At 42.8% G+C, this 24199-nt stretch overlaps 1 protein-coding gene across 1 annotated transcript; it reads right to left on the minus strand.

Annotated features, from left to right (window-relative positions):
• Positions 1–295: 295 nt before the first annotated feature.
• LOC118936776 (uncharacterized) lies at positions 296–23677 on the minus strand. Its single transcript, XM_090188005.1, has 11 exons — positions 23592–23677; positions 22923–23189; positions 19107–19376; positions 13175–13435; positions 12230–12499; positions 9279–9554; positions 4916–4999; positions 4331–4831; positions 2059–2198; positions 1707–1816; positions 296–972 (listed from the first exon to the last, which is right to left on the minus strand). Exons 2-11 carry the CDS (start codon positions 23110–23112, stop codon positions 843–845), a joined length of 2232 nt encoding a protein of 743 aa, XP_090044131.1. The 5' UTR covers positions 23113–23189; positions 23592–23677; the 3' UTR covers positions 296–842.
• Between the last annotated feature and the right edge of the window lie 522 nt (positions 23678–24199).

A 24199-nucleotide genomic window follows, 5' to 3' on the forward strand; every position in this document is an offset into this window, starting at 1 on the left:
AAGGCTGTCTCTCTGATAACTGGAGGTATTTGCCACCTGTTCTACTGTAGTCAATGATTAGTCCTAGTTAGTTTAGTAACAAAACCATAGACACTGTTTTGATAAATGATGGTGATTTATGATCCAACCCTACATTCTGGTGTTGTCACCACAAACAGGAAGTTAACAAGATATGAGTCCAAATGTAAACAGTAACATTCACTCTCTATCCTAAAGTGGCAGAGAGGTGTCTTGTCCTTCTAGATTCCATGTTAGCTTAAACATAGTAGAGAACAATAATGTACTAGACAGGAAATGTCTTTAATCTCGGTTGAATGATTTATTGAATTAGCAGGAAGAACACAATGTTTATGTTCAGAATGATAAAAGCACAAGAAGCAAACATATTGTATATCTGATAAACATATACAGTCATTTTAAATGTATTTGAAGTGTAAAACAACAGTAATTGATTGACAGCGGCAATTGAATGATATTACACCCCTATTCTACACATCATTGTTTGACAAATTAATTATGTGAAAGCTTGTGTAGAGGACATGACTCGGTCATGATTGGTTGCTCATAGTCATGTGATGAGGAAGCCCCGCCTAAAACTTCAAAATCAGTGTCAGCTCTCGGCCCGAAAGGGAATTTCCTCTTTGTCTAATTAAGACGTTGGCTTCTCCTGCGGGAGACTCTGGTTCAGATCACTATCTTCGTGTGTGTGAATGTGTTTGTATGTGTTTCTCTCCTAGCTGTAGTTGAGTACAATTCTATCAAATCAAACCAGTCTTCAGAACATCATTAACATACAGTAGAGTTCATTAATCAGCAGTGCAGAGAAAGTACCTATGAGAAGCCTATTTCTCACAGATCCATTGTTGTGAAAAGGTACAATCATAATCCCTCCATACTCCTTGGCCTGACAACATGTATATTTCCACACAGTTCTGGTCTCTCCAACCATCAGGCTCTCCACTCCACCAATACCTGTAGTTGAACAACACATAGTTAGACTGACCTCTATTTCAGAACCTAGAGTATGAACAACACAGAGTTAGACTTACCACTCTCCCAGAACCTAGAGTATGAACAACACAGAATCAGTCCTACTTCTTCCACTGTGGTCAGTGTTATTATAGAGCAGTAGTCTCTTACCTTGGGGTGGTCAGTGTTTTATTAGAGCAGGAGTCTCTTACCTTGGGGTGGTCAGTGGTATTAGAGCAGTAGTCTCTTACCTTGGGGTGGTCAGTGTTATTATAGAGCAGTAGTCTCTTACCTTGGGGTGGTCAGTGTTATTAGAGCAGTAGTCTCTTTCCTTGGGGTGGTCATTGTTACTATAGCGCAGGAGTCTCTTACCTTGGGGTGGTCAGTGTTACTATGGAGCAGGAGTCTCTTACCTTGGGGTGGTCAGTGTAATTATAGAGCAGTAGTCTCTAACCTTGGGGTGGTCAGTGTTATTATAGAGCAGTCATCTCTTACCTTGGGGTGGTCAGTGTTATTAGAGCAGGAGTCTCTTACCTTGGGGTGGTCAGTGTTATTATAGAGCAGTAGTCTCTAACCTTGGGGTGGTCAGTGTTATTATAGAGCAGTAGTCTCTTACCTTGGGGTGGTCAGTGTTATTAGAGCAGTAGTCACTTTCCTTGGGGTGGTCAGTGTTACTATAGAGCAGTAGTCTCTTACCTTGGGGTGGTCAGTGTTACTATAGAGCAGTAGTCTCTTACCTTGGGGTGGTCAGTGGGGTGCCGTCCACCCATTTCCAGGTCCCCTCAGTAACAGAGTCAGTCAGACCAATCCAGGCAAAAGTGACTGATTCAAACCCATTGATGAATGTCTGTTGTGGAACAGAAAAAACATTGGTACAGTTTAACTCATTTATGTTTTATTCAATCGGGCAAATCAGCTGAGAACAAATTCTTATTTACAATGACGGCCTACACCGGTCAAACCCAGACGACGCCGGGCCAATTGTGCGCCGCCCTATGGGACTCCCAATCACGGCTGGTTGTGATACAGCCTGGATTCGAACCAGAGTGTCTAGTGAGATGCAGTGCTAGATACATGTCTGTCTCTCACCTGTTCCTCTTCACTGTTAATGATAACCAGATCTGCTCCTCTCTCCAGACAGTCCTGTCTACTCTCCTTCCAGGATTTCCTCTCAGTAGAGAGGTAGTAACAGCTGCAGCCAAACCTTCTCCATCCTTCAGGATAGGACCCTAGAAGTTTGACATTTACCATAGGTGTTACTTGAATGACATTTACTATGACTTTGACACTCAAATGTTATTTAAAATAAAAAGAACATGGCCTCCCGGGTGGTGCAGTGGTTAAGGGCGCTGTACTGCAGTGCCAGCTGTGCCACCAGAGACTCTGGGTTCGCGCCCAGGCTCTGTCCTTGCGGAGATGGTGCAAAATCTATCAACACGGTCGGTCCCTGGGATTGGGCTGGCTAACACGAGTCGGTTTGCTTGGAAGGAAAAGGAGTTGGAGCCTTTAGGACGGGAAACTTTTGGAAGGACAATTTTGATGGGGATTCTAAAGCTGACGGTGAAGGACGTGTTTTGTTTCCAAGGCAACTCCAACGGGAGGGAGCATACGACGTGGCACTACATACAGAGGAGAAACACGATGATATCCTGAGAAGGGCAAGAGCAGTGGGAGGTGAGAGGCCGATGAGCCACTATGAAATAACAAGCCTGGCGAGGAACAACATTAGGGTTGTAACTGTCAACATTTACAACCCATACGTTAAGAACGAAAAGGTGAGGGCCTTTCTGGGGAGATACATGGATAACGTCTCCTCAGCAAGGCACCTCAAAGACTCCCTTGGGTTTTGGAATGGGAGGAGAGGCTTCCAGGCCCTCCTCAGGGAGGACCCAAAGGGACATGGTGGCTACCTCCATCCTCCTGCTATGTTGTCCCTGGGGGCTGACAGGGGGACGTTGTTTTATGCACGTCAGCCTCCATTTTGCAGGCGCTGTATGGCCTACGGCCACATCCTCGCCTCGTGCAGCGCAAGAAAATGCAGATTTTGTGGATCTGGGGAGCACAAGGCGAAGGATTGTGACGAGCCTAAGGCGTGCCACGGGTGTGGCACACCTGTGGCGGGGGTGCCCGGCTTGTCAGAGGTCATACGCGTCTGTGGCTGGGGGGGGGAGCAGGAGCGGGGGAAGAAGAGGAGGGGAAGGAAGCACGCCTCATGACCAGAGTACAGGTCCAGAGGGGAGGGTCGCAAGGAAGGAGGAGGATCAAGAAGCGGCGGATGGAAGAGAGAAGGAAACGGAAGGCATGGGAGTAGGAGAACCAGGAAAAGCGGCGGAAGAAGGCAACTGAGTGGAGGAGCATGAGAGAGAAGAAAGCGAGGGAGGGGCGGTGGAGAAGGATAGGAGACGGTGGATATGCCACACCTTTCAGGTGGACCGGATCATCTTGGCAAAGGAGAAATGCTCACTAACAGAGATGAAAACAAATTTGAGCATTTGAGAGAAACTGGCTTTTGGAGCATTTCTGGTATCTTTTATTTCTGCTCATGAAACATGAGACCAACACTTTACATGTTGCGTTTATATTTTTGTTCAGTGTATCTGACATTTACACGTTAAACATAACTTTTGCAACTATTATTTATTCACACATTCAATAAGTAGCTTTGCATGAGCCTTGGCTTATGAGGGGCCAGAAGAGCTCATAGGATCTAGTCTCCTGTTTCTGTAGAGGCAGCTTGATGTTCAAGTAAACACTCTCTAGTCTCTAGTCTCTAGTCTCTTCTAGAATTACTCATTATAAAACTGGGTCAATTAATTACATTACACTTCAGATCCCCAGTTTCTACACAGATCAGAAAATGTCCCTTCAGTTGTGATGCACCTTACATGTGGAACAGTTTTTAACTGTTCATTGTGATTGTTTTCTTAAGGTGTATATGTCTTGTGTCTAAGTAGTTGTGCATGTATGTGTTTTATTTATTTGTATTGAAAACAGGGCTCTACTGCAAATGAGACATTGGTCCTAGTTGATCCTGTTTAAATAAAATAAAAATGTAAGTACACCCGCTGGACACTAGTCTATCGTAGGACCTCTGCTTTATCTCCTTTATGCTGAGTGCCAAGCAGACACTCATCGGGTAACATTTTACAGCCTTTCATATGACTCGGTCGGGGATCAAACTCCCAGACTTCCAATCTCAGGGCGGACTAACCACAAGGCCACTGGTGAATTATAAAAAAATGTCCAACAACAATTTATCTAACTTCCTTGACTGACAAACCTAAATCTGAGGGTGTTCGAGGTAGGTAGTTCTGATTAACTCTGATCTCCTGTGGCATGTGGGGGACAGGTCTATCCTTACCTATATCCTTCTGTAGCTGGTCATGCTCCATAGTTATAGTGTTCAGTCTCTTCATCAACTTGTCTATTTCAGTGGTTTTGGTATTTAGACTATTCTGTAGCTGGTCTCTCTCTGTGGTCCTGGTATTTAGACTATTCTGTAGCTGGTCTCTCTCTGTGGTCCTGGTATTTAGACTATTCTGTAGCTGGTCTCTCTCTGTGGTCCTGGTATTTAGACTATTCTGTAGCTGGTCTCTCTCTGTGGTCCTAGTATTTAGACTATTCTGTAGCTGGTCTCTATCTGTGGTCCTGGTATTTAGACTATTCTGTAGCTGGTCTCTCTCTGTGGTCCTGGTATTTAGACTATTCTGTAGCTGGTCTCTCTCTGTGGTCCTGGTATTTAGACTATTCTGTAGCTGGTCTCTCTCTGTGGTCCTTGTATTGAGACTATTCTGTAGCTGGTCTCTCTCTTTAGTCAGGGTGTTGTAAATTGTCTGTAGCTGGTCTCTCTCTGCAGCTGCATCTGTAAAAGGGAAAACTCAATCAAAATGTGTAACTGTCACAACATTGACTACAAATGTTTTAGTAAAAAACAATGTTGACTTACAGGAATCCCACAGGCCAATGATCACAGCCAGTAGAACAAACACTGCAGCAACTCTGGAGGGCCTCTTCCACCACTGAACATGTTCTGAATAACAAGTTATTAAAGTCAGATCTTTGGTAATGTGGTAATGTGTTTTACTGTATCATTGTTTTATTTGAGCTGGATTCTGCAGGAACAGGAACAGCACCTCAGTTTTGGACTGATGGATTCCACAACCTATTTGGCTGGATCCGCTACCTCTCATGGCATTAAAAATAGTTACAATTTGCAGTGTAAAAAAATTATAATTAAAGCAATCAAAGTTATTTTGAGTTTTCTCCTCGTCAATTCTCCTACCCCCTAAAACAAATGCAATGTGAAAACTTAGATTTTCAGCTCGCACCTGAAAAAGGGCACTGTAGGTAGAGGCAGGTAGCCTCAATATTAACGGGCACTGTAGTTAGGGGTAAGGTAGAGGCAGGCAGCCTCGAGGTTACAGTGTTGTGCCAATAACCAAAGGTTGCAGGTTTGAATACCGGAGCGGACAAGGTGAAAAATATGTTGTGCCTTTGAACAAGGCACTTCATCCTAATTGCTGCAGGTTGGAGCCATTGTGATCGTTGTCAAGAAGTCACACCCTTCCCACTGGAGTTAGAAGTTCAGAGTGAGAAAGTATAGACTATATAGAAATATTACGCTAAAATTATAAATGAAATTATGAGGATTTCTATACTCTTGAACAGGAGGAAAAGTAGAATAGTAGTCAAAGAAAATGTACCTTTACATCCCATGCTGACACATACATTATGATTACTAAAGTATTTATTTATTTATTTATTTCACCTTTATTTAACCAGGTAGGCTAGTGGAGAACAAGTTCTCATTTGCAACTGCAACCTGGCCAAGATAAAGCATAGCAGTTCGACACATACAACAACCCAGAGTGACACATGGAACAAACAAAACATACAGTCAATAATACAGTAGGGAAAAAAAGTATATACTGAGTGCAAATGAGGTAAGATAAGGGAGTTAAGGCAATAAATAGGCCATGGTGGCGAAGTAATTACAATATAGCAATTAAACACTGGAATGGTAGATGTGCAAAAGATGGACGTGCAAGTAGAGATACTGGGGTACAAAGGAGCAAGATAAGCAAATAAATACAGCATGGGGATGAGGTAGTTGGATGGGCTTTTTACAGATGGGCTATGTCCAGGTGCAGTGATCTGAGAGCTGCTCTGACAACTGGTGCTTAAATCTAGTGAGGGAGATAGGAGTCTCCAGCTTCAGTGATTTTTGCAGTTTGCTCCAGTCATTGGCAGCCGAGAACTGGAAGGAAAGGTGACCAAAGGAGGAATTGGCTTTGGGGGTGACCAGTGAAATATACCTTCTGGAGCGCGTGTTACGATTGGGTGCTGCTATGGTGATTGGGTGCTGCTAGCGAGCTGAGATAAGGCGGGGCATTACCTAGCAGAGACGTGTAGATAACCTGTAGCCAGTGGGTTTGGTGACGAGTATGAAGCAAGGGCCAGCCAACGAGAGCGTATGGGTCGCAGTGGTGGGTAGTGTATAGGGCTTTGGTGACAAAACGGATGGCACTATGATAGACTGCATCCAATTTGTGGAGTAGAGTGTTGGAGGCTATTTTATAGATGACATAGCCGAAGTCGAGGATTGGTAGGATGGTCAGTTTTACGAGGGTATGTTAGGCAGCATGAGTGAAGGATGCTTTGTTGCGAATTAGGAAGCCGATTCTAGATTTAATTTTGAATTGGAGATGCTTAATGTGGGTCTGGAAGGAGAGTTTACAGTCTAGCCTGACACCTAGGTATTTGTAGTTATCCACGTATTCTAAGTCAGAGCAATCCAGTGATGCTGGATGGGCGGGCAGGTGCGGGCAATGATCGGTTGAAGAGCATGCATTTAGTTTTACTTGCATTTAAGAGCAGTTGGAGGCCATGGAAGGAGAGTTGTATGGCATTGAAGCTCGTCTGGAGGTTAGTTAACACAGTGTCCAAAGAGGGGCAAGAAGTATACAGAATGGTGTCGTCTGTTTAGAGGTGGATCAGATAACACCAGCAGAAAGAGCGACATCATTGATGTAGACAGAGAAGAGAGTCGGCCTGAGAATTGAACCCTGTGGCACCCCCATAGAGACTGCCAGAGGTCCGGACAACAGGCCCTCCAATTTGACACACTGAACTCTATCAGAGAAGTAGTTGGTGAACCAGGCGAGGCAATCATTTGAGAAACCAAGGCTGTTGAGTTAGCCAATAAGAATGTGGTGATTGACAGAGTCGAAAGCTTTGGCCAGGTCGATGAACACGGCTGCACAGTAATGTCTTTTGTCGATGGCGGTTATGATATTGTTAAGGAGCTTGAGCGTGGCTGAGGTGCACCCTTGACCAGCTCCGAAAACAGATTGCATAGCGGAGAAGGTACGTTGGGATACGAAATGGTCGTTAATCTGTTTGTTAACTTGGCTTTCGAAGACCTTAGAGAGGTAGGATAGATATAGGTATGTAGCAGTTTGCGTCTAGAGTGTCTCCCCCTTTGAAGAGGGGGATGACCGCGGCAGCTTTCCAATCTTTGGGAATCTCAGACAATATGAAAGAGAGGTTGAACAGGCTAGTAATAGGTGTTGCAACAATTTCGAGAGATCATTTTAGAAAGAGAGGTTCCAGATTGTCCAGTACGGCTGATTTGTAGGGGTCCAGATTTTGCAAGCTCTTTCAGAACATAAGCTATCTGGATATGGGTGAAGGAGAAATGATGCGGGCTTGGGCGGGTTGCTGTGGAGGGTGCATAGAGAAATGCTTATTGAAATTCTCAATTATACTGGATTTATTGGTGGTAACAGTGTTTCCTAGCCTCAGAGCAGTGGGTAGCTGGGAGGAGGTGCTCTTATTCTCCATGGACTTTACAGTGTCCCAGAACATTTCGGAGTTTGTACTACAGGATGCACATTTCTGATTGAAAAAGCTAGCCTTAGCTTTCCTAACAGCCTGTGTATATTGGTTCCTAACTTCCCTGAAAAATTGCATATCACAGGAGCTATTCGATGCTAATGCAGAACGCCACAGGATGTTTTTTTGCTGGTCACGTCTGGAGTGAACCAAGGGTATATATCTAGCTATATATATAGCTATATCTATTCCTGGTTCTACATTTTTTGAATGGAGCATGCTTATTTAAGATGTTGAGGAAGGCACTTTTAAAGAATAACCAGGCATCCTCTACTGACGGGATGAGGTCAATGTCATTCCAGGATACCCTGGCCAGGTCGATTAGAAAGGCCTGCTCGCTGAAGTATTTTAGGGAGCGTTTGACACTGATGAGGGGTGGTCGTTTTATCGCAGACCCTTTACGGATGCAGGCAATGAGGCAGTGATCGCTGAGATCTTGATTGAAAACAGCAGAGGTGTATTTGGAGGGCGAGTTAGTTAGAATGATATCTATGAGGGTGCCCGTGTTTACGGATTTGGGGTTGTACCTGGTAGGTTCATTGATAAATTGTGTGAGATTGAGGGCATCAAGCTTAGATTGTAGGATGGCCGGGGTTAAGCTCAGAAGATAGATGGGTGGCAATCAATTCACATATGGTGTCGAGGGCACAACTGGGGGCAGAGGGTGGTCTATAGCAAGTGGCAACGGTGAGAGACTTGTTTCTGGAAAGGTTCATTTTTAGAAGTAGAAGCTCGCATTGTTTGGGTACAGACCTGGATAGTAAGACAGAACTCTGCAGGTTATCTTTGCAGTAGATTGCAATACCGCCGCCTTTGGCAGTTCTATCTTGGCAGAAAATGTTATAGTTAGGGATGGAAATTTCAGGGGGTTTTGTGGTTTTCCTAAGCCAGGATTCAGACATGGCTAAGACATCCGGGGTTGGCAGAGTGTGCTAAAGCAGTGAGTAAAACAAACTTAGGGAGTAGGCTTCTAATGTTAACATGCATGAAACCAAGGCTTTTACGGTTGCAGAAGTTAACAAATGAGAGCACCTGGGGAGTGGGAGTGGAGCTAGGCACTGCAGGTTCTGGATTAACCTCTACATCACCAGAGGAACAGAGGAGAAGTAGGATAAGGGTACGGCTAAATGCTATAAGAACTGGCCGTCTAGCACATTCGTAAACAAAGAGTAAAAGGAGCAGGTTTCTGGGCACGATAGCATAGATTCAAGGCAAAATGTACAGACAAAGGTAAGGTAGGATGTGAGTACATTGGAGGTAAACCTAGGCATTGAGTAATGAAGAGAGTGATATAGTCTCTAGAGATGTTTAAACCAGGTGATGTAATCGCCTATGTAGGAGGTTATTTTGATATCTAGTTAAGATCTTATAAACTTTGACACCAAACATAATACTTTAGTAGGATAATTCCTTACCTGTGGTTAGGGTTGTTGACACCAGTCGACTTTGCTTTCCATTTTCCAGCACAGTGCAGACAGTGACGGAGTACTGAGTACCACATTGCAGGTCAGAGAGACTGATGCTGTGTGAAGATGTGGTAGTGATGTGTGGTTTTGTCCCTGGACACTGGTAGGAGATTTGGTAATGATAATGATGTTGGGTTTGGTTCAATCCTGGTGGCTGGCTCCAGCTAACAGCAGCTGATGTGGTGTCCACTGAGTCAACAGTCAGCTGGTCTGGAGCAGGAAGTACTAAGGGAAAATACATTATTGTCAGTGCTATAGATTAATTCTAGAAATAAACTACAGAAGGGAAAGTAGAATAGTTGTAATGAAGTAGAAAAGGCCAGCTTGCAATTCCTTTAGATATGGGAAGAAATAAGTTAAAAACAGATGTCACACAACAGCAGTTGGATTTGTAAAGTAACACAAATGAAGGGTTTCTGCTATATTAATTTAGTAACGGTGCTGTCCTGCTGCCAGATTGTTGCCACACCAAAGATAAATCAATATAAATGAAAAGAATGTTGTGATTATAAATCCTCTCCACAATAACAAGTGTTTAATACTGTACTACTGATAAAGTTATAGTAAGCAGAGGCAGATCAACTCCTTGATATAATGACTCACAGGAATAGAAGACAGCCAATTCAGACACTGTATTATAAACAATGTTTAATGATATCAGCACCAAACTGCATGATGAGATCTGGGAATTCACCATCATATATAACTCATCAGGGAAGATACTGGACCTTTACACCCCATGCTGACTGTTACGGGTTTCGGTTCTGTTACGAGTTTCAGTTTCTCTATCCATTTAGAGGTTGACTAGGCTGGGCGCTCTGATTGGAGTCACCTCGTTAGTCAGTATGTGTTACAGCTGTGCTGGCCCTGCTGGTATTTAAGAGCTGCTGGTCCTGCTGGAATTTAAAACTTATTTGGGATCGGTTTCCCTTCCATGGGAAGGTTGAGCTAACATAGGCCAATGAGATTAGCATGAGGTTGAGCTAACATAGGCCAATGAGATTAGCATGAGGTTGAGCTAACATAGGCCAATGAGATTAGCATGAGGTTGAGCTAACATAGGCCAATGAGATTAGCATGAGGTTGCGCTAACATAGGCCAGTGAGATTAGCATGAGGTTGAGCTAACATAGGCCAATGAGATTAGCATGAGGTTGCGCTAACATAGGCCAATGAGATTAGCATGAGGTTGAGCTAACATAGGCCAATGAGATTAGCATGAGGTTGAGCTAACATAGGCCAATGTGATTAGCATGAGGTTGAGCTAACATAGGCCAATGAGATTAGCATGAGGTTGAGCTAACATAGGCTAATGCGATTAGCATGAGGTTGTAAGTCACAAGAAAATTTCCCAGGACGTAGACATATCTGATATTGGCAGAAAGCTTAAATTATTGTTAATCTAACTGCACTGTCCAAATTACAGCAGCTTTTACAGTGCAATAATACCATGCTATTGTTTGAGGAGAGTGTATAATTTTGAACATGAAAAGTTATTAATAAACAAATGAGGCACATTTGGGCATATTGGGATACCTACACCTCATGTTAGGATGGCCACGGCATTTAGCGAGAAACTCCTGTTTATTTAGCTCCATGTCCCTTTTAACTTCAGATCCTAAATTGGTGTTTGCTTATCTGAGACAATCCTTAAGGGGCATCCATGGTGGGTGGCTTTTAGAACCCGTTACTAGTGGCTTTGCCATCTTTCAGTGGGAACCCCCATGGTGTCTTTTAGAACCCGTTACTAGTGGCTTTGCCATCTTTCAGTGGGAACCCCCATGGTGTCTTTTAGAACCCGTTACTAGTGGCTTTGCCATCTTTCAGTGGGAACCCCCATGGTGTCTTTAGAACCCGTTACTAGTGGCTTTGCCATCTTTCAGTGGGAACCCCCATGGTGTCTTTTAGAACCCGTTACTAGTGGCTTTGCCATCTTTCAGTGGGAACCCCCATGGTGTCTTTTAGAACCCGTTACTAGTGGCTTTGCCATCTTTCAGTGGGAACCCCCATGGTGTCTTTAGAACCCGTTACTAGTGGCTTTGCCATCTTTCAGTGGGAACCCCCATGGTGTCTTTTAGAACCCGTTACTAGTGGCTTTGCCATCTTTCAGTGGGAACCCCCATGGTGTCTTTAGATCCCCTTACTAGTGGCTTTGCCATCTTTCAGTGGGAACCCCCATGGTGTCTTTTAGAACCCGTTACTAGTGGCTTTGCCATCTTTCAGTGGGAACCCCCATGGTGTCTTTAGAACCCGTTACTAGTGGCTTTGCCATCTTTCAGTGGGAACCCCCATGGTGTCTTTTAGAACCCGTTACTAGTGGCTTTGCCATCTTTCAGTGGGAACCCCCATGGTGTCTTTTAGAACCCGTTACTAGTGGCTTTGCCATCTTTCAGTGGGAACCCCCATGGTGTCTTTAGAACCCGTTACTAGTGGCTTTGCCATCTTTCAGTGGGAACCCCCATGGTGTCTTTTAGAACCCGTTACTAGTGTCTTTGCCATCTTTCAGTGGGAACCCCCATGGTGTCTTTTAGAACCCGTTACTAGTGGCTTTGCCATCTTTCAGTGGGAACCCCCATGGTGTCTTTTAGAACCCGTTACTAGTGGCTTTGCCATCTTTCAGTGGGAACCCCCATGGTGTCTTTAGAACCCGTTACTAGTGGCTTTGCCATCTTTCAGTGGGAACCCCCATGGTGTCTATCAGAAGCCCTTTTGAAACCCTTTCTGTGTTTGGTTGTTGAAGTGATTATCTTTGTTAGTTCCCTTTTCTGGGAGTGACGACTGTTTGTCTTTTGGGAACATAAAACAGACACATAATTATGATTTGTTAAATTACATTTGTCTTTTTGATATCTAGTCAAAATGTGACACCAGACAGAAAACTTAAGTAGGGTACTTCCTTACTTGTGGTGAGGGTTGTTGACACCAGTCGACTTTGCCTTCCATTTTCCAGCACAGTACAGACAGTGACAGAGTACTGAGTACCACATTGCAGGTCAGAGAGAGTGATGCTGTGTGAAGATGTGGTAGTGATGTGTGGTTCTGTCCCTGGACAGCGGTAAGAGATCTGGTAATGATGTTGGGTTTGGTCCAATCCTGGTGGCTGGCTCCAGCTAACAGCAGCTGATGTGGTGTCCACTGAGTCAACGGTCAGCTGGTCTGGAGCAGGAAGTACTAAGAAAGATAAATAAGAAATAAGCTAAAAAATAGAAGTCACACAGAAGTTGGATTTAGGGGTTTCTGCTGTATCCATTTATCAACGGTGGTCTGCTGCTGCTACATTGTTGTCGCCACTCCAATTTCTTTAAATATAAAATAAAATAATGGTGTCATTATAAATCCTCTCCACAATAACAAGTGTTTAACACTGTACTACTGATAAAGTTGAAGCAATCAGAGGCAGATCAACTCCTTGACATAATGACTCACACTAATGGGAAGCAAGCAAGAATTCACACACTATAAAAACCTTTATTAATTTCAGCACCAAACTGCATGATGAGGTCTGGGGAATTCACCATCATATATTTCTCATCAGGGAAGATACTGGACCTTTACATCCCATATTGACACATCCATTATCATTAGTTCATAGTTATTTCAATAACTAGTTCAAGTTTAATCAGCTTTGACGGCTTTTTCAAGGCAAAATGTACAGACAAAGGTAAGGTAGGATGTGAGTACATTGGAGGTAAACCTAGACATTGAGTAATGAAGAGAGTGATATAGTCTCTAGAGATGTTTAAACCAGGTGATGTAATCGCCTATGTAGGAGGTTATTTTGATATCTAGTTAAGATCTTATAAACTTTGACACCAAACAGAATACTTAAGCAGAGTACTTCCTTACCTGTGGTGAGGGTTGTTGACACCAGTCGACTTTTCTTTCCATTTTCCAGCACAGTACAGACAGTGACAGAGTACTGAGTACCACCTTGCAGGTCAGAGAGAGTGATGCTGTGTGAAGATGTGGTAGTGTAGTGTGGTTCTGTCCCTGGACAGTGGTAGGAGATCTGGTAATGATGTTGGGTTTGGTCCAATCCTGGTGGCTGGCTCCAGCTAAAAGTAGCTGATGTGGTGTCAACAGTCAGCTGGCCAGGAGCAGTGGGTACTAAGGGGAAATAAACTTTTGTCAGGGCTATTGTTTATCTCTAGAAACTACAGAAGGAAAAGTAGAATAGTACTTGAAAAATAAGCTTGAAATTCCTTTTAATATGGGAAAAAATAAGCTAAAGCAGAAGTCAGAACAGAGGTCAGATATGTAATGTAAAAAAAATGAAGAGTTTCTGCTATATTCATTAATAAAAATAAATGAAAAGAATGGTGTAATTATATCTCCACAATAACAAGTGTTTAATACTGTACTAACTGATCAAGTTAAAGCAAGCAGAAGCAGATCAACTCCTTGACATAATGACTCACACTAATGGAAGAAAACAAGAATTCAGACACTATAAAAACGTGTATTCATTTCAGCACCAAACTGTATGATGACTCACAGGAATGGAATAATATACAGTGCCTTCCGAAAGTATTCGGCCCCTTGAACTTTGCGACCTTTTGCCACATTTCAGGCTTCAAACATAAAGATATAAAACTGTATTTTTTTGTGAAGAATCAACAACAAGTGGGACACAATCATGAAGTGGAACGACATTTATTGGATATTTCAAACTTTTTTAACAAATCAAAAACTGAAAAATTGGGCGTGCAAAATTATTCAGCCCCTTTACTTTCAGTGCAGCAAACTCTCTCCAGAAGTTCAGTGAGGATCTCTGAATGATCCAATGTTGACCTAAATGACTAATGATGATAAATACAATCCACCTGTGTGTAATCAAGTCTCCGTATAAATGCACCTGCACTGTGATAGTCTCAGAGGTCCGTTAAAAGAGCAGAGAGCATCATGAAGAACAAAGAACACACCAGGCAGGTACGAGATACTGTTGTGAAGAAGTTTAAAGCCGGATTTGGATACAAAAAGATTTTCCAAGCTTTAAACATCCCAAGGAGCACTGAGCAAGCGATAATATTGAAATGGAAGGAGTATCAGACCACTGCAAATCTACCAAGACCTGGCCGTCCCTCTAAACTTTCAGCTCATACAAGGAGAAGACTGATCAGAGATGCAGCCAAGAGGCCCATGATCACTCTGGATGAACTGCAGAGATCTACAGCTGAGGTGGGAGACTCTGTCCATAGGACAACAATCAGTCGTATATTGCACAAATCTGGCCTTTATGGAAGAGTGGCAAGAAGAAAGCCATTTCTTAAAGATATCCATAAAAAGTGTTGTTTAAAGTTTGCCACAAGCCACATGGGAGACACACCAAACATGTGGAAGAAGGTGCTCTGGTCAGATGAAACCAAAATTGAACTTTTTGGCAACAATGCAAAACGTTATGTTTGGCGTAAAAGCAACACAGCTGAACACACCATCCCCACTGTCAAACATGGTGGTGGCAGCATCATGGTTTGGGCCTGCTTTTCTTCAGCAGGGACAGGGAAGATGGTTAAAATTGATGGGAAGATGGATGGAGCCAAATACAGGACCATTCTGGAAGAAGTCTGCAAAAGACCTGAGACTGGGACGGAGATTTGTCTTCCAACAAGACAATGATCCAAAACATAAAGCAAAATCTACAATGGAATGGTTCAAAAATAAACATATCCAGGTGCTAGAATGGCCAAGTCAAAGTCCAGACCTGAATCCAATCGAGAATCTGTGGAAAGAACTGAAAACTGCTGTTCACAAATGCTCTCCATCCAACCTCACTGAGCTCGAGCTGTTTTGCAAGGAGGAATGGGAAAAAATGTCAGTCTCTCGATGTGCAAAACTGATAGAGACATACCCCAAGCGACTTACAGCTGTAATCGCAGCAAAAGGTGGCGCTACAAAGTATTAACTTAAGGGGGCTGAATAATTTTGCACGCCCAATTTTTCAGTTTTTGATTTGTTAAAAAAAGTTTGAAATATCCAATAAATGTTGTTCCACTTCATGATTGTGTCCCACTTGTTGTTGATTCTTCACAAAAAAATACAGTTTTATATCTTTATGTTTGAAGCCTGAAATGTGGCAAAAGGTCGCAAAGTTCAAGGGGGCCGAATACTTTCGCAAGGCCCAGTATATTTTTATTTATTTAACCTTTATTTATCCTGCTAGGCCAGTTGAGAACAAGTTCTCATTTACAACTGCGACCTGGCCAAGATAAAGCAAAGCAGTGCGACACAAACCACAGCACAGCGTTACACATGGAATAAACAAACATACAGTCAATTACACAATAGACAAATGTATATACAGTGTGTGCAAATGAGGTAAGATTAGGGAGGTAAGGCAATAAATAGGCCATATTGGCAAAATAATTACAATTTAGCAATTAAACACTGGAGTGATAGATGTGCAAAAGATGGATGTGCAAGTAGAGATAATGGGGTGCAAGTAGAGATGCTGGGGTGCATAGGAGGAAAAAATACAATATGGGGATGAGGTAGTTGGGTGGGCTATTTACAGATGGGCTATGTACAGGTGCAATGATATGTAAGCTGCTCTGACAGCTGGTGCTTAAAGTTAGAGAGGGAGATATGAGTCTCCAGCTTCAGTGACTTTTGCAGTTCGTTCCAGTCATTGGCAGCAGAGAACTGGAAGGAAAGGTGGCCAAAGGAGGAATTGGCTTTGGGGGTGACCAGTGAAATATACCTGCTGGAACACGTACTACGGGTGGGTGCTGCTATGGTGACCAGTGAGCTGAGATAAGGCAGGGCTTTACCTAGAAAATACTTATACTACCCACCACTGCGACCTGTATGCTCTTATTGGCTGGCCCTCGCCTCATATTCGTCGCGAAACCCACTGGCTCCAGGTCATCTATATGGGGCTTTGGTGATAAAACGGATGGCACTGTGATAGACTGCATCCAATTGCTGAGTAGAGTGTTGGAGGCTATTTGGTAAATGACATTGCCGAAGTCAAGGATCGGTAGGATAGTCAGTTTTACGAGGGTATGTTTGGCAGCATGAGTGAAGGATGCTTTGTTTGCGAAATAGGAGGCCGATTCTAGATTTAATTTTGGATTGAAGATGCTTAATATGCGTCTGGAAGGAGAGTTTACAGTCTAACCAGACACTTAGGTATTTGTAGTTATCCACGTATTCTAAGTCAGAACCGTCCAGACAGGTGATGCTAGACGGGCGGCAGGTGCGGGCAGCGATCGGTTGAAGAGCATGCATTTAGTTTTAGTTGCATTTAAGAGCAGTTGGAGGCCACGGAAAGAGTGTTGTATGGCACTGAAGCTCATCTGGAGGTTAGTTAACACAGTGTCCAAAGAAGGGCCAGAAGTATACAGAATGGTGTTGTCTGCGTAGAGGTGGATCAGAGAATCACCAGCAGCAAGAGCGACATCATTGATGTATACAGAGAAAATAGTCGGCCCGAGAATTGAATAGAGGCTGCCAGACGTCCAGACAACAGGCCTTCTCATTTGACACACTGAACTCTATCTGAGAAGTAGTTGGTGAACCAGGCGAGACAGTCATTTGAGAAGCCAAGGCTATTGAGTCTGCCGATAAGAATGCGGTGATTGACAGTCGAAAGCCTTGGCCAGGTCGATGAATACGGTAGCACAGTATTGTCTTTTATCGATGGCGGTTATGATGTCGTTTAGGACCTTGAGCGTGGCTGAGGTGCACCCATGACCAGCTCGGAAACCAAAATGTAAACGCAGAGAAGGTACGGTGGGATCCGAAATGCTTTGTTAACTTGGCTTTCGAAGACATTAGAGAGGCAGGGTAGGATAGATATAGGTCTGTAACAGTTTGGGTCTAGGGTGTCTCTCCTTTTGAAGAGGGGGATGGTCGCGGCAACTTTCCAATCTTTGGGGATATCAGACGATATGAAAGAGAGTTGAACAGGCTAGTAAAAGGGGTTGCAACAATTGCGGTGGATAATTTTAGAAAGAGAGGGTCCAGATTGTCTAGCCCAGCTGATTTGTAGGGGTCCAGATATTGCAGCTCTTACAGAACATCAGCTATCTGGATTTAGGTGAAGGAGAAGCTGGGGAGGCTTGGGCAATTGCTATGGGGGGTGCGGAGTTGTTGACCGTGGTAGGGGTAGCCAGGTGGAAAGCATGGCCAGCTGTAGAAAAATGCTTATTGAAATTCTCAATCATCTCAGATATATCGGTGGTGACAGTGTTTCCTAGCCTCAGAGCAGTGGGCAGCTGGGAGGAGGTGCTCTTATTCTCCATGGACTTTACACTGTCCCAGAACTTTTTGGAGTTTGTGCTACAAGATGCACATTTCTGTTTGAAAAAGCTAGCCTTTTCTTTCCTAGCTGCCTGTGTATATTGGTCCCTAACTTCCCTGAAAAGTTGCATATCGTGGGGGCTATTCGAAAGTGTGAAAGCGTGAACTCTGACATTAGTGCTTTCGCAAAGTATTAAGACCCCTTAACTTTTCCACACTCTGTGACGTTACAGCCTTTTTCTAAAATGTTTTAAATAATTTTCCCCCCCTTGTCAATACTCCATAGTGACAAAACATTTGTATTTTTTTTATATTGCAAATTTGATTTAAAACATCACATTTACATTAATACTCAGACCCTTTACTCATTACTTTGTTGAAGCAGCTTTGGAAGCGATTACATCCGTGAGTCTTCTTGGGTATGACGCTACAAGCTTGGCATACCTGTATTTGGGAAGTTAATCCCATTCTTTTTCGATCTTCTCAAGCTCTGTCAGGTTGGATGGGGGCGTCAAAGCACAGATATTATCAGGTCTTTCCAGAGATGTTTGATCGGGTTCAAGTTCGGGCCCTGGCTGGGCCACTCAAGGACATTCACAGTCTTGTCCCGAAGCCAATCCTGAATTGTCTTGTCTGTGTGCTTAGGGTCATTGTCCTGTTGGAAGGTGAACCTTCCACCCAGTCTGAGGTCCTGAGCGCTCTGGGGCAGGTTTTCATCAAGGATCTTTCTGTACTTTGCTCCGTTAATCTCTTCCTCGATCATGACTAGTCTCCCAGTCCCTGCCGCTGAAAAATATCCCCACAGCATGATGCTGCCACCAACATGCTTCACCGTAGGGATGGTGCTAGGTTTCCTACATACGTGACGATTCACATTCAGGCCAAAGAGTTCAATCTTGGTTTCATCAGACCAGATAATCTTGTTTCTCATGGTCTGAGAGTCCTTTAGGTGGCTCTTGGCTAACTCCAAATGGGCTTTCATTAGCCTTTTACTGAGTAACAGTTTCCGTCTGGACAATCTAACATAAAGGCCTGATTGGTGGAGTGATGCAGGGCTGGTTGTCCTTCTGGAAGGTTCTTCCATTCCACAGAGGAACTCTGGAGCTCTGTCAGAGTGACCATCGGTTTCTCGGTCACTTACCTGACTAAGGCCCTTCTCCCCTGATTGCTCAGTTTTGGCCAGCTCTAGGAAGAGTTTTGGTGGTAACAAACTTCTTCCATTTAAGAATGATGGAAGCCACTGTGTTCTTGGGGACCTTCCGTCCACCAAATGGCTTGGTGGCTTTGCTCTGACATGCACTGTCACCTGTGGGACCTTATATAGACAGGTGTGTGCCTTTCCAAATCATGTCCAATCAATTGAATTTACCACAGGTGCACTACAATCAAGTTGTAGAAACATATCAAGGAGGACCAATGGAAATAGGATGCACAACTTTTATTGATTTCACTACCAAACTGCATTTTGAGTTCTGGGGAATTCACATATAGTCATTTTGATAACCAGACCTAATACTTAAGTAGGGTAGTTAGTTACCTGTGGTGAAGGTTGTTAACACGAGTTGACTTTGCTTTCCATTTTCCAGCACAGTGCAGACAGTGACCGAGTACTCAGTAGCAGGTTTCAGGTCAGAGAGAGTGATGCTGGGTGAAGATGTGGTAGTGATGTGTGGTTTTATCCCTGGACAGCGGTAGGAGATCTGGTAATGATGTTGGGTTTGGTCCAATCCTGGTGGCTGGCTCCAGCTAACAGCAGCTGATGTGGTGTCCACTGAGTCAACAGTCAGCTGGTCTGGAGCAGGAAGTACTAAGGGAAAATAAACACATTATTGTCAGGGTTACAGTTTAACTCCAGATATACACTGAGTGTACAAAACATTAAGGATACCTGCTCTTTTCATGACAGACTTTCTATGACAGACCAGGTGAATCCAGGTGAAAGCTATGATCCTTTTTGATGTCACTCGTTAAATATACTTTCTGTCTTGAATGAGCAAGACAGAAATATTTAAGTGCCTTTAAACAGGGTATGGTAGGTGCCAGGAGCATAAGTTTGGGTCAAGAACTGCAACGCTGCTGGGTTTTTCACACTCCACAGTTTCAAGTGTGTATCAAGAATGTTCCACCACCCAAAGGACATCCAGCCAACTTGACACAACTGTAGGAAACATTGGAGTCAACATGGGCCAGCATCCCTGTGGAACGCTTTCGACACCTTGTAGAGTCTATGATCCAACAGATTGAGGCTGTTCTGAGGGCAAAATGTGTTGTACACTCAAATGTAATTCAATGTTTAATAGATGTCCCACTTAACATTTCTCAAAAATTGTATAATCAGAAAAATGTAAAACTTGTAAAAAAAAAAAAGTCCTCAAGCTTTTGATGAAGACATACATACCTTCCTCTCAGATAATGTCTGAACTAGGCCTCTTTCAGCCTCCCCAGCAGTACAACATCTCTTGATTAGGCTGCTTGGTGTTTCACTAAGATTGCTGTAGTATTTTAAGATGTTCTCGCTAGGGATGTGGAGGTCACGACATTTTGTCAGCTGGTTATTGTCATGCAATCATTATGGCAATCATCCATGTTTATAGCCAGAAAGAAACTGCTAGCCATTGGCTGCTAACAGCTGACAACTGCTAACTGGCAAGCACAAAAAGTGAAGTGCTTCGGGAGTACAAGATATGAAGAGTTCTACTGTATGTTATCTGGCTATGTGCCATGCCATAGACTGTAGGCTTGCTCATTTAGCAGACAAGATATGAAGAGTTCTACTGTATGTTATCTGGCTATGTGCCATGCCATAGACTGTAGGCTTGCTCATTTAGCAGACAATATATGAAGAGTTCTACTGTATATTATCTGGCTATGTGCCATGCCATAGACTGTAGGCTTACTCATTTAGCAGACAATATATGAAGAGTTCTACTGTATATTATCTGGCTATGTGCCATGCCATAGACTGTAGGCTTACTCATTTAGCAGACAATATATGAAGAGTTCTACTGTATGTTATCTGGCTATGTGCCATGCCATAGACTGTAGGCTTGCTCATTTAGCAGACAATATATGAAGAGTTCTACTGTATATTATCTGGCTATGTGCCATGCCATAGACTGTAGGCTTGCTCATTTAGCAGACAATATATGCTTAAGTCCTGTGCGATTATTTTATATTATATACATTTATAGTAAGAAGAATATAATGGAACTTAGCTGAATAAAATAGAGAGGATATTTTTCCCAATCCAGAGCTGGTGCGCATACCAAGTGTCTATGTTGAGTGTAAAAGTGATCATTTGAAACAGGTCCTATATGCAAGATTCAAAGTTATTTGGTAACTTTAGTTTTGAATTATAGAAACCCTTAGAATGTCTTAGAAATGAAAACATATATGGGCTGCATTATAGGACTATAGGGACCGAGTGCAAGCAAAAAAGCTTCAGGCTGCACACACTGTTCTCTCATCAAGTGATCATATTTTCACCCATCAGACTATTCTCAATTTAATCTTGCCTTTACACTACTGAACAAAAATATAAAAGCAACATGTAAAGGGTTGGTCCCATGTTTCATTCGTTGGAATAAAATATCCTAGAAATGTTCCATTTGCACAAAAAGCTAATTTCTCTCAAATTTGTTTACATCCCTGTCAGTGAGTGTTTCTCCTTTGCCAAGATAATCCCTCCACCTGACAGGCATGGCATTAAACAGCATGATCATTACACAGGTGCTGGGGGAAATATTGGGCCACTATAAAATGTGCAGTTTTGTCACAACACAATGCCACAGATGACTTTTGAGGGATTGTGCAATTAGCATACTGACTGCAGGAATGTCTACCAGAGATGTTGACAAATAATTGAATGTTCATATTTCATATTTCTGCGGGATTGTCTGAGACCAGCCACCAGGAGAGCTGATGAAACTGAGGAGTATTTCTGTCTGTAATAAAGCCCTTTTGTGGGAGAAAACTCATTCTGATTGGCTGGGCCTGGCTCCCATTGTGAAATGCATAGATGAGGGCCTAATTAATTTATTTCAATTGACAGATTTCCTTATATGAACTTTAACTCAGTAAAATTATATAAAATGTTGCGTTTATATTTTGCTCAGTATAATACGTCAAATCTGTTTTCAATTTCAGTAGCTGTGTGTGGGTAAAATCACAGGGGAAGCCCCCCCACTAAACAACTATTGATCAAAGTTGTAATTCTGCTAGGGACCTGTTTTCATCGCATTATGTCTCCAGTCAATAACCTGTACAGTGGTTGTGTTTTCACCTGTGTTCCCATTTAATTAGCATCTAAATTAATAATTAAACCAATTTCCGTAGTTCTGAAACATCAGTAAGGCTCAGGTTTTTGCAGATGCAACGAGTTTACGAATGGTGATATGATACGAGGTCATGGTTCATAAGTTGACTGTTTATAGATGTGATAGGTAAAGACCTTGAAGAGTTTAATTCGGGAGATGGTAACTCTTTAAAGAACCGCTCTCGTGGTGCCCCAAATCCAAATAAAGTTAAGTGTTACATGATTCATTTTAGTACATAGTTCATTGATTAGTTTAACATTAATCTGAGGACTTTTATTTAAAGTCACTACACTGTCCATGGTTCTGATTTGATGATGTTGAAAGGTCATGTAACTGTCTGTTACTGTTCATGCAATATGCCGCAACAGCCCTATTTCTACCTTAACATTTTAGTTCACCTCATTTTCAAAAATATTTATCACTTAAACATTTAATCAAATGTTTATAGCCTTAAGGGTGGAACAGTAGAATAAAGCCAGGGCTTCAGATATGGGAGAAAAAAACACACACACACACAAAACAGATCACTAACAACAAAACAAAAATGTTATTTGTAAAGTAACAAAATCTCTCCAGTTACTGGTAAAGAGATATCTCTGTAGTTACTGGTAAAGAGATATCTCTAGTTACTGGTAAAGAGATATCTCTGTAGTTACTGGTAAAGAGATATCTCTGTAGTTACAGGTAAAGAGATATCTCTCTAGTTACAGGTAAAGAGATATCTCTCTAGTTACTGGTAAAGAGATATCTCTGTAGTTACTGGTAAAGAGATATCTCTGTAGTTACTGGTAAAGAGATATCTCTCTAGTTACAGGTAAAGAGATATCTCTGTAGTTACTGGTAAAGAGATATCTCTCTAGTTACAGGTAAAGAGATATCTCTGTAGTTACAGGTAAAGAGATATCTCTCTAGTTACAGGTAAAGAGATATCTCTGTAGTTACTGGTAAAGAGACATCTCTCTAGTTACAGGTAAAGAGATATCTCTGTAGTTACTGGTAAAGAGATGATGAGCTGTAATTAGGGGAAGATCTCTTACTAGTGCAGACTGTTGTAGAGACAGGTTCACTCTGTTCCCCATTACTCAGCACAGTTGCAACACTAACAGTGTACTCAGTGCCAGGCTGCAGGTTTGAGAAGGTTTTGTGGCAGTCGTCAGTAACGGCTGTGAGGGGGTCTGTTCCTGGGATGCAGTTGGATATGAAGAAGTGCTGTGGGACTTTCTCCATCCCTTCAGCCTTGGACCAGTGGAGAGTGAAGGAGGTCTCTTCCAAATGGTCTACCTTTAAATCTCTGGGTGTGACCACTGGAACAAAAACCAAGATTAGTTTAGAATAGAGGATGTGCTGTTTTTGACAGAGTCCAAAAATGTCTCTAGTAATGAATGACTGATGTAGTCTGGATAAAAACACAAGTTAGCCTACTGTACCTGTGGATAGGGATGCTGAGACCTACTGTACCTGTGGATAGGGATGCTGAGATCTACTGTACCTGTGGATAGGGATGCTGAGACCTACTGTACCTGTGGATAGGGATGCTGAGATCTACTGTACCTGCGGATAGGGATGCTGAGACCTACTGTACCTGTGGATAGGGATGCTGAGACCTACTGTACCTTTGGATAGAGATGCTGAGACCTACTGTACCTGTGGATAGGGATGCTGAGGCCTACTGTACCTGTGGATCGGGATGCTGAGACCTACTGTACCTGTAGATAGGGATGCTGAGGCCTACTGTACCTGTAGATAGGGATGCTGACACCCATCTGCTTTGTCTTCCATCTTCTCCCTCTGTTGCCATGTTGAACTGGTACTTTTCATCAGGTTTGAGACTGCTTATTTCAAGATGATGCACATCTTTCACTCTTGTTGAGCTTGTTTCACCGTCACACCCCCAGGTCACTCTGAATGTCTGTGGTCCTGTCAGCCCTTGAGGAGAACTCCAGCTCAGAGACACAGAATCTAATGTCAGCAACAGGACCTGGATGTCACCAGGAGTGGGCAGCACTGGTGAAGGAATAATGAGAGAGATAAAAAGACTTTATTGAAAATAAAATTACTAAACCAAATGTGTATTATTCATCCCAGCAGTAAAGGGACAACAATTGATATCTTAGTAAATGTATCCTCTTAAATGTAGATTTAAATTAAATACTATAGTTTGAGTCAGTTTATTCTGTGTTTCCATACCTACCATCATCTGAGGACTGCATTGTGTGCTGGTCGCCATCACAACTCTTAAAGTGTGAGAACAAAATAAGAATGAGTCATTTCTATAACAACATAGAAATTGTTATTTTGCTAAATGTACAACAAA

The sequence above is a fragment of the Oncorhynchus mykiss genome, chromosome 10, assembly GCF_057628025.1.
Source record: "Oncorhynchus mykiss isolate SJ-2025 chromosome 10, ASM5762802v1, whole genome shotgun sequence".
In the NCBI taxonomy this organism is placed as follows: domain Eukaryota; kingdom Metazoa; phylum Chordata; class Actinopteri; order Salmoniformes; family Salmonidae; genus Oncorhynchus; species Oncorhynchus mykiss.